Raw genomic sequence first — 11,425 nt, forward strand, 5'->3', positions numbered from 1 at the left:
GCTGGACGGGGCTGAGACTGGCCAGGCCCCAGGCCCCAGGCCCCTGAGAACTGCCTGGGCTGGGTTCAGCCGTACAACAAACCTCCTGTTTTATGCTGGCTGAGAGTCCCTGCAGGCTGGAGATCGGGGGGATCACTCTCTCTGGGGATGGTGGCCCTAGAGGGTCAGAGTGAGGGGACTCCCCAAGGGGGCTGACGGAGGGAGCCAGGCGGCCTGGAAGTTCAGAGGTGCGGCCCCAGGAGGTGGCGGGGCCAGAAAGCCTAACCCCGGAGATGGAGGGTGATCCTGGGGGGGGGCTGTCACACCGAAGGGGGGGGGGGGTCTCCCAGGGGCCATACGGAGCCGAGGGAGTCCGGGGCCTGGGAGTCCATCACACGCTCGACCCGCAGCCCCCTGCTAGCCCAGCCCAGCCCTGACCCCATTCACCACACGGGGTGGGAGTGAGCCCAGATTGACCCCGGGGGAGCTGAGTTCAGGACACTCCAGCTGGTAACCTCGGCTGGGGATCCCATGGGGGGGGACACTGACCCCTAGTGGCCAAAGTCTCCAAGCTCTACCCAGCTCCACTCCCTGCAGTCATCTGTGATCTAGCTACCCCCATAGCCCCCATTATCCCCATAGCCCCTCCAGCTAGCCCCATAGCCCCTCTACCCCAATAGCCACATAGCCCCCAGCTAGCCACATAGCCCCCCATCCCTCGCTCTCCAGGCTCAGGCCGTTACAAATCCGAGGATCTGTTCACAGGCAGCTCTCAGCTCTCTGGGCTCCAGGCGTCCTGCCTCCTAGCCCCTCACCCCTGCTCTAACCACTAGACCCCACTCCCCTGCCCGAGCCACAGAGCCAGCCCAGGTGTCCTGGTTCCTTTGTTTCATGCTGGTCTCCGCTCCCACCCCCCATTCCCCATCCTCCTGGCCTGGCGTGGCAAGCCCCCATGGTTTGCCATGAGCCCCTAGGGCATATGCAGGGGGGGTGGGCAGACCAGGAAAGGGTGAGTCACATCCGGGGGCAGCTGGGTGAATTAATCTTTAAGCGCTGATAAAAGTCCAAGAGGAAACAAATGGGTGAGGCAGCGTCAGTCGGAGACGGAGCCATTCGGGGAAACCGAATAGGAGCAGACGGGAGCGGCCGCCCCTGGCGCCCGGACCCGAAACCCACCTCAGCAAGGTAAGAAGGGGGGAGATTCCCTGCCTAGAAATGTCCTGGCCTCTCTCAGAACAAACATACCGACCCCTCCAGCCGTCTGTCCGTCCAGCCCAACACCGAACTCTTTATCCATAAATAACCCCACCCACCCACCCACTAATCCAGGGGTCTCAAACACGAGGCCTGCGGGGTGATTTTCTGCAGCCCGCGAGCCCCCCCGCTCTCCCCCAGGGTTTACCAGACCGGCTCTGGCCGGACGTGCACCGGGAGCAGGGCAGGCTCCCTGCCTGCCCTGCCCCGCGCCGCTCCGGGAAGAGGCTGGACGTGGGGAAGGGGGGCGGAGGGGCTATGTGTAGCTGTTGCTTCGGGCAGCGCCCCCAGCAGCTCCCATTGGCCAGGAACGGGGAACCGCGGCCAATGGGAGCTGCTGGAGGCGGTGCCTCAAGCAACAGAAACACACAGCTCCTCTGCCCCCCTTCCCCACGTTCCAGCCTCTTGCAGGGGCAAGGCAGACAGGCAGGGAGCCTGCCCTGCCCCCGGTACGCGCCGGCCCAGATCCTGCCCCCCGAACTCTTCCTGCAGCCGAACCCCCTGCCGCACCCTGCACCCCGACCCCCTGCTTCACCCCGCACCCCTCCTGCATCCAACCCACTGCCCTGAACCCCCTGCCACATCCTGCACTCCTCTTGCACCCCAACCCACTGCCCTGAGCCCCCTGCCACACCCCACACTCCTCTTGCACCCCAACCCCCTGCCCTGAGATCCCTGCCACACCCTGCACCCTGACCCCTTGCTGTACCCCTCACCCCTCCTGCACCCCACACCCCAACTCCCTGCCCTGAGCCCCCACCACACCCCACATTCCTCCTGCACCCCCTGGGGGCAGGGAGGGGACAGAGTTGGGGTGGGGATTTCGAGGAAGGGGTTGGAATGGGGGCAGGGAAGGGGTGGGAAGAGGCGGGGCAGGGGCGGGGCCTCAGGGAAGGGGTGGAGTGGGGGTGGGGCTGAGGGCAGCGGGGGGGGGGGGCGAGGTGTCAGTAATGCGGCCCTCAGGCCAATGTACTAGTCCTCATGTGGCCCTCACGGTCATTTGAGTTTGAGACCCCTGCACTAATCCATCCCATTTCCTCTTCATGTGCTTCTGCCAATCCGTCCATCCCCCATCTACCCTTCTCCCCATCCATCCATCCATCCACCTATGCCCCATCTACCCTTCTCCCCACCCGTCCACCCACCCATCGCCCATGTGTCAATCCATCTTAACACTTTCAGCGCCCTTACAAACGTAGATGCGTCTCACCACAGGTGGCTGGTCGCTCTACAGCCAGGCTCTCCCCTTTCATCAGCGCTTCAGTCGCTGGGTGGTGGTGTCTGTAGATGGAGGTGGAAGAGAGAGGAAGAGCATGGCAAACGTCTCTCCTTTTTATCATTTTCTTTCTTCCCTCTTGGCTTTGCCCCCACCTTCAGGGTCAGGTGAGCATTAATCATCACAGTCCCAAACTGACCAAAGGAAGGGGGGTGACTCACTGGAGAGTCCAACACATCCTTTGTTGCTGCCTTGGCCAGTGTCCTTTGTTCCTCTGAGGCTGGGCTGGGCTGGGTTGATCCCATCCATGCCCTGATGAGGTGTGAACTGCCCCTCGGCTCCTGGAGAATTTTGCCTGGGCTTATTTAATGCCATGAGGACAGTCTCAGCCTCATAACTATATACATGAAATTACAACCTATAACATCACTATAACATTGCTGTAACATCACTATACCAACAATGCTCAGTGCACCACGAGCCTTCTGAAGACACCCAACATGACAAATTTTGCATTGGATCCCACACAATCATTTTACAAGGATGAACATGGGGGTGAGGGTGTCCCCCCGAGGTCCAGAGCGTCACACCTCTTAGTTTACTGCAAGAGGGTTAGTCACGGCCTAGCTCAAAGGCAGTTTGTGTTATAGTTCTCTTGACATCCAGCCATCAAGGCCATGAGGCAGCATGCCTCAGTTTCCCCATTCACACAGCAAACCAGGTTTTTAATGGTTTCTCTGCTGTGATCCGCTTCAAACCTGTTTACAGGTATTAACTGAAAAGCAGCATTCTCATAAGGTTTAACATCCGTGTCAAAATTCTGATCCCCAAAACGTAACATGAACCCCAATGTTTTGATCTCCGCTGTGCGTTTACAAGTGCAGTAACTCCGCCCTTAAAGTCATCCCGGTTAACGGTGTTTCGCTGCTGGTCAATTAGGGAACGGGCTCGTTTAAAGTTGCGCAAGGCTCCCTTCTAACGTCGTTTGGCAGCCGCCTGCTTTGTCCACGGCTTGCAGGAAGAGCAGCCCGTCGCAGCGAGCTGGTGGGGGCTTGGAACCAAGGTGGACCGGCAGCCCCCCATCAGCTCCCCCTATCAGCTCCCCGCTCCCCTAAGTTCCCTGTGCGGCAGCTGTCCCTCCCCCCACTGCCATGTGCTGCTCCTGCCCTCTGCCTTGGAGCTGCTCCCAGAGACTCCTCCTTGCTGTGCAGGGGGGGCGCTAATGTGCCCCCCTGCTCCTGCACCCCACTTAACCCTTCTCCATATAGAGCAGGGAGGGGACACACGGAGAGAGACAGAGAGAGCCTGGGGCAGCACCTGCTGTCTCAACTTCCTGATCCACTTAAAAAGACAATGCACTTAAGAGTGGGTCAGCTTCCTGAACGGGGCAGTGTGCATCTCTCTCGCTCCCTGTCACGGACTCACAGATCGTGCCCACTCTTGGCCCCGTGCGGTCCGTGGGGGGGTGCCCCTTTTAGTGAGACAGCCCTTCTCAGGGGGTCCACTCTCTCTCGGGGTCAGGCCCCTCCACCTCCTGGAGCCGCACCTCTCTGAGCCTTAGCATGTCTGTCTCTCGCTGTGGGCCCCCTCAGGGAGTCCACTCGCTCTGGACCCCCGGGGACTCCACCCCCAAAGGGGTTGATGCCACCCTGTTCTCTAGCCCGGAGTGACTCTCAGCCAGCAAGAAACAGGAGGGTTTATTGAGAGTTGAACACAGCACAGGAAACTCTCAGGGCCTCAGGCCTGGCCTCAGCCCAGCGCATCCCAGTCTCTCTGCATCCAGGTGGGCTCTGCCTGCTCCCCCTCTCCAGCCCAGAGCCCCCCTGCTCCCAGCTGGGCATCTGATATCCCCTACCCCAAGCCCCGCCTCTGTCCATTGTCTTCTCTCCAGGTAAACAGGGTTGTAAACCGGGGCCTCCTCTCCTCGCTTCTGTCCTCTGGCTGGAACCGGCTGGTTAGGTCACCAGGTCCTCACTCTGCAGCCCATTGTCCTCCCACTGGCCAGAACCGGCTGTGTCTCCTCAGCTGGGCCTCTGGGTCACCAGGTCGCCAGGTCACCGGTCACTGGGGTATCCATCCTCCCGGCCATCGGCTGGGTCCCCACGTCCTCTCTCCGGTCCTCTGCAAAACACACTCCCTCTCCCCTCACCGCGTTAAACCAGTAACACCCAGGGAAACTGAGTCCCACCCCCTCTGCCTGCAAACCATTGAAACTCCACAGAAAACAAGACAACCCGCCACTTCGTCACACTCCCACACACACGATGTGTGTCTGTCTCTGTCTGCCATGCTGTCTCCCCTCCCTCGTGTTCGCGCTGCCTTGTGTGAGAGGCGACATTAACAACAACGTGTTAACCCTTGAGGGCTCAGCCGAGTGCTAGCTCATCATTTAGCAGTAAGGCTCCCTGGGAAATATCCCACCCTCTGACTCCACCACCTCAACCAAGCTTCACAATCATCATTGCTGTGAACAGCATTCAATTGTTTGTTTAAAACATATACAGTGTGTGTGTATATATAATATAGTCTTTTGTCTGATGAAAAAAAAAATTCCCTGGAACCTAACCCTCCCTATTTACATTAATTCTTATGGGGAAATTGGATTCGCTTCACATCGCTTTTCTTAAAGTCGCATTTTTCAGGAGCAGAATTACACCGGTAAGTGAGGAGTAACTGTATCTTTATGATACCACGCCCTCTGTTCAGATATTTTAGTTGGAGGTTAGTTTGTTCATTTCCAGGGTGTCCTTCGACTCTCTCCCATGTAATCAGTCACTGGCTTTTCCTTCCCTCCAGGGTTCCCCTCTGTGTGGGCTCTTAATTTAATCGTGTTTCTGGAATTTTGGTGCCATGGGGTCTGGCAGGATATGGGTCCAGGGGTAACCTGCACATTGGCTGGCCCTTTGGGGAGCGGTCTCCCAACCCCCGGACTGTACATAGGCAGAAAATCCAGCTCCCTTTTGGGGTTACCCTGTTGGAAGCGTGCGGACTCACCCCTGCGGCGCCTCCGGCTGGTCTCTCAGGGAATTCGCTCCATTTCCAGCCCGGCGCGCCCTCTGCAGGCCGGTGATCCGCCACCAGACCCAGTGCCCATTTTCTCTGGGGTACTGCCCCCTGGCAAGACCCCAACAATCTCCGTGGGTCTCCCTCCCCCAGGGAACCCCCCACCTCGCCTCAGTCTGGGCTACTGCCAGTCCTTTCCTAGCCCACTCCCTGGGGCAGACTGCAGTGTAAAAGCCACTCATCACAGGCAAGGGGGTTTGACCTGCTCCCTCCTTCTACCACCCAGGACCTCTAGGGGCCTGGAACCAGGCCCTGCAGCCTGGGGTGTCGCCCGCCTGGAGCTCCCCTGCTCCTCTCCTCTTCCCCAGCCCTGCCTCACTCCCAGGTACCCTCTTACTGCCCTGCAGCCAGGCCCATCTCCCGCCCCAGCTAGAGAGAGCCTCTTGTTCAGTTCCTGAATGCCCTGGCCTTCTTATAAGGCCCAGCTGCCCTGAGTGGGGCATGTCCCCTCCGCCACCCCTTTCCCTGTCATCCTCCTAGTGTCCTGGACATCCTGCCCCAAGTGACCAGTGAGGAGACATCCCTGTACCCCCACTGTTCCTTCCCCAATTTCCTCCTCTGGGCCCCCTCCCAAGAAGGGGCTCCCTAGGAAGGACGCTATCCCTTGCTCAGTTGCAACACTCTGCCATCTAACTACTGGGACAGTTTCCTTAATCCCTGACAACCCCTCTCCTGCCCCAACGCCTGAGGGCACGTTGCCTTCTGCTGGAAAGGAGTGAGTCTCAGCCTCTCCCATGCTTGGAAGCACCCTGCTTCCCTGGGTAACAGAGTCACAGGAATCCTCACCCACCTCAGAGGTTTCTGAGATCCCCCTGCCCCTTCTCTGGGCTCTCCTCTGGGACACATTGCTCTCTGCTCCCTAGAGCCGGGATTGTCTCTCATTCATCTGCAACCTGCTGGCAGCTGACAACCTGGGCAGTTCTCGCCCTGGCCGGCATCACATCCCCATCCCTTCCTGATGTGGTGTTCCCTCCAGCGGCAGGGCAGGAGTTGGTCTCAACCACCCTCCCACCTGGACGCATGTGGCTTCCCCCTACTGCAGAAGAATCAAGGAGACTCTCTCCCATTCCCTCAGCCGTTCCTGAGACCTTCCCCTTTCCCTCGGGGGTCCCAGCATAAAACTCCCTCCTGCAGGCAAATGCTTTAACCTGAGCGACACGGGAAAAATCATTCCCCAGGAGCAGGTCGCCTAGGAGGTGTTCCATCACCCCCATGGTCAAACCTTCCCACACCGCATGGATTCTAGCTCGTGGTACGAGGAGTCTGCTTTCGTCCACCCCCACAATCTCTGCCATTTGGCCAGGCAGCGTACTGGCCTTTGGGACCACACTCTGCTTAACCAGAGAGATCGGGGCCCCTGTATCCCTCTGCCCCAAGTACTCCCTGCCATTAATTGGGACAATCTTAACATGCTCCATATCTGGTTCTAACCTCACAGAACCAATATGATGGGTTTTGATTGCTTGGGGGGTTTCTGGGTTGAGGACACCAGAACTAACATGAGCTATTGGGTGCCGGCTTCCTCCTAGCACGGGGCATTTATTCCTCAGGTGATCAGTGGAATTACACTGCTAACACCTTTTGGGCTCTTCTGCTTTTACAAGAGATTTGGGATGAGGGTGAGAGGAATGTTTTTGGGTAAGAGAATGTTTAGGTTCCCAACCCCCTTCTCTCTTCCCAGGGGCAAAACGGGACCCTCCCTTCCCACCAGTTTTAAACCCCTTTCTGTGACCTGGCCTCGATAGACGCCTGGTTCCGTTCGAAGGCATCAGCTGAAAAAGCCACCTCGTCCCCAGACTTTACATCTTTGTCCCATGGACACTGCTTCATATCGGCCTTGCACACGCTTAGGAGATGTTCTTGAGTCCCAAGATCCAACATCTCCTCAAAACTCGCCGCCTCCTTCCCCCTCACCCATTTTCCCAACAAATCTTTCATTGTGGTTACGTGTTCCCCACGACTCCTCCCCACATCCCTCTTCAGATTCCGAAATTTCACTCTAGACATTTCAGGGGGCATCTGAAAACTTCGCAAACCAATAGTCCAAAGCATCTTCAACAGGCGTCCCGCTGAATACATTTCGAGCTTTACCAGTCCATTTGGCAGTCGGGGCGGGAACTCTCTTAGCATCAGGCGTTTCCTGTATTACACACGACCTTTCGAAGGGAGTCAGACACTCACCAACATCAGCGGCTGCACTGTATGCAGGGCCTAAGTGTGGATTTTTGGAGTGATGGGGGTCGTTGGGGTCGGGGGGTTCTGGTTCTGCTTCTCCTTCTCTAGCAGGTCCAGTTGGTGTTTTCTCTCTCTCTCTCTTTCTTCTCTCACTCTCTCTTTTTCTTCCATAGCCCTTCGGTCTGCAGCCCCCTCCTCGTCGAGCCTTGTTCCTGCCTGCCCCATTTGAAACTCGCGGTTAGTGTGACCAGATGTCCCAATTTTATAGGGACAGTCCCGATATTTGGGGCTTTGTCTTATCTAGGGGCCTATTACCACCCACCCCTGTCCTGATTTTTCACCCTTGCTGTCTGGTCACCCTACCCGCGGTCCTTTTCCTTCTCTGCTGCTTCCAGTCTGACCAGCTTTCGGTTGTAACTGCCTCACTGGTTGTCATTTTTCTGCTTTCTCGTGCTAATCTCCCTCCCCCGAAAGAAACCAACAGAAAATCACAAACCGGTGACCTCCTCCTGACTGTTCTTAGCCACTGCACTTAAGACTCACTTAAAATCACAACTCTCAGTGCTTAAAGTGTGAATTTCACTTGGAGTGCCAAGCCGCACATACACCCTGCTCGCTGCGCCACTGTGACGTTCCCCTGGTGTTATCCGGCCGGTGATCTGCTCGGTCACTCCAGCCCTCGACTCTGGGATCCAGCCTCCCCCTGCTCCGCTGTGACACCCCCAGTCCCGGGCTGTTCCCGCACAGCCTCTGGCGCGTGAGCTGCTCCCAGCTCCGGGAGTGAGCACTTTGGGCAGCCGCTGCTTGGATTGTGCAACCGACTGTCACTAGCCGATATCTCCGGTCCCAGACACCCCCCTAGGAACCTCCGTCCTGCAGTGCCCAGTTCTACCCGCTGGACGCTGCAAGATTCTCTGAGGTCATCTATGTCAAAGTTAGACTCAGGACTCATAGCTCTGCTAATACATTCAGCTAATGTGAGCCCCCATGCAAGATTCAAACAGTCTTATTTACACAGAGAAAAGGGTGCGAACTAAACAAAGGGACAGAGAGAGCAAAATTGTAAAATTTGCCTGGGGCCCAATATGCATATCCTGCTTCCTTATTAACGCTTATCGATCTAAGGCGAATGCTTCACCAATTGCCCTTAAGTGGGGCAATTCATTAAGCAGTTAATGTCTGCTTTCCTGCCCCCTGGCTTGCAGCATTTCTCATTTCTACTTAAAGGTACATGCAGCATTCTTTAATTCATTCTATTTCTTTAATAGAATTCATTTCACTTTCACATCTATTTAACAAAGAAATTGAGATGTACCCGGCTTGTTCTCCCCAGGGGAACCTCTGACACGCTTCACACCAAACGCGCTGCTTCCGGTAGAATAAACCAACAGAGTTATTAACTAGAACGATAGATTTAAGTGATTATAAGTCAAAACACAACAAGTCGGATTTGGTCAAATGAAATAAAAGCAAAACGCATTCTAAGCTGATCTGGACACTTTCAGCGCCCTTACAAACGTAGATGCTTCTCGCCACAGGTGGCTGGTCGCTCTTCAGCCAGGCTCTCCCCTTCGATCAGCGCTTCAGTCGCTGGGTGGTGGTGTCTGTAGATGGAGGTGGAAGAGAGAGGAAGAGCCTGGCAAACGTCTCTCCTTTTTATCATTTTCTTTCTTCCCTCTTCCCTTCAGGGTCAGGTGAGCATTACCTCATCGCAGTCCCAAACTGACCAAGGGAAGGGGGGTGACTCACTGGAGAGTCCAACACATCCTTTGTTGCTGCCTGGGCCAGTGTCCTTTGTTCCTGTGAGGCTGGGCTGGGTTGGTCCCATCCATGCCCTGATGAGGTGTGAACTGCCCCCCTGCTCCTGGAGAGTTTTGCCTGGGCTTGTTTTAAGTGAGGACACATTTTCAGCCTCATAACTATATACATGAAATTATAACTTATAACATCCCTATAACAACCATGCTCAGTGCATCATGAGCCTTCCGAAGACACCCGACATGACAAACTTTGGAATGGATACCACACAATGGGGGTGCTGGGTGTTTTCTCGAAGTACAAAGCATCACACACCCCATCTCCCTTTCTCCCCATCCATCCATCCATCCATCCATCCATCCATCCATGCATCCCCCATCTACCCATCTCCCCAGCCGTCCATCCATCCCCCAATCTACCTTTCTCCCCAGCTGTCCATCCATCCATTCCCCTTCTCCTGAGCTCTCCATCTATCCATCCATCCCCAATGTACCCTTCTCCCCATCCATCCGTCTAGCCATCCATCCACACATGTACCCTTCTCCCCAGGAATCCATCCACCCATCTCCCATCTCCCCCTCTATTCATCCTCCATCTACCCTGCTCCCCATTCATCCATCCATCCATCCACCCACCCCTATGTACCCTTATACCCATTCCTCCAGCAGTGACAGGTGGGCTGCTGGTGGGAACTGAGGGGCACTGGCAGAGCTGGGGGGATCCCAGGGCTGGGCTAGCAGGGGCTGCGGGTCAGGAGTGAGGGGCACCGTCAGGGCTGCGGTGGGGCCAGGGCTGGGCTAGCAGGGGGCTGTGGGTCGGGAGCAGGGCCGATGAGAGGGTGGGCGGAAGCCAGTACAAATTACCGGGTCCCGGCGGTCCGGAAAGGGACCCAGGGCCCAGCTTCCCCCCCTCTCCTCGGCCCCGTTTAGCCGGTCCGCTCTTGCTGGGGGGCCTGCTCTCGGCAGCCCTGATTGGGAGTGAGGGGCACTGGCAGGGCTGGTGTGGGAGCCCAGGGCTGGGCTAGCAGGGGGCTGCATGTTACAAGTGAGGGAAGTGACTCTGCTCCCCTCCCCCGACATACTGCTGGAGCTGGGGTCCCCTGGCCCCTCGCTGGGCTGTGGGGTCATTGGCCTGGGAGACCCTCTCCCATCTCCTCGAACCATCCCTCCCATTCCTCTCTTCCACCCCACTCCACTCACCACCTGCCCCCCCTGCTCCTTCTCTCCCCAGGCTGGGATCTCCTTCCCTCATCACTGCTGGGAGCCATGACTGCCCCGGACTCCTGGGTCCCCTTCCGGCTGGTCCTTCAGCTCAGCCTCTACCTGCTGGCCATCATGATCCTCTCCACCTTCCTCCACCTAAGCAGCCGGTTCCCCTCCGCATGGCAGAGGCTCCCCTCCCCGAACATAATGAAGGGGTCCCCAGCTACGTCCCCCACCACAACGCCCCCAACAGAGCGGGGCATGTGGACTGTGAACTCCGCCGGGCGCCTGGGGAACCAGATGGGGGAATACGCCACCCTCTACGCCCTGGCCAAGATGAATGGGCACCAGGCCTACATCCTCCCGGAGATGCACCAGCAGCTGGCGCCGCTCTTCCGCATCACCCTGCCCGTGGTCTCCAGCGACGTGGTCCAGAGCATCCCGTGGAGGAACTACGAGCTCCATGACTGGATGTCGGAGGAGTACAGGCACATCGAGGGGAAATACGTCCGGCTGACGGGCTACCCCTGCTCCTGGACTTTCTACCACCACCTCCGGCAGGAGATCCTCCAGGAATTCTCCTTCCACAACCACGTCAAGGAGGAGGCCAACCGGTACCTGGCCGGGCTGCGCGGGCAGCGCCGGAACGTGACCTACGTGGGCGTCCACATCCGGAGGGGGGATTACGTCCAGGTGATGGCTGAGCACTGGAAGGGGGTGGTGGCGGACAGGGCCTACCTGGAGAAGGCCATGGGCTACTTCCGGGCCAAGTACCAGG

General features: G+C 57.4%; 1 protein-coding gene across 1 annotated transcript in view; it reads left to right on the forward strand.

The window, feature by feature from the left end:
* Positions 1-751: 751 nt before the first annotated feature.
* Positions 752-11,425, forward strand: part of LOC117888951 (galactoside 2-alpha-L-fucosyltransferase 2-like) — an 18,239-nt gene continuing 7,565 nt past the window's right edge. The window contains exons 1-2 of the mRNA XM_034792747.1: positions 752-1,164; positions 10,676-11,425. Coding sequence (XP_034648638.1) covers positions 10,711-11,425 — 715 coding nt within the window. The 5' untranslated portion in view covers positions 752-1,164; positions 10,676-10,710. The remainder of the gene's footprint in view (positions 1,165-10,675) is intronic.

The sequence above is a fragment of the Trachemys scripta genome, chromosome 16 (genome assembly GCF_013100865.1).
Source record: "Trachemys scripta elegans isolate TJP31775 chromosome 16, CAS_Tse_1.0, whole genome shotgun sequence".
NCBI lineage: Eukaryota > Metazoa > Chordata > Testudines > Emydidae > Trachemys > Trachemys scripta.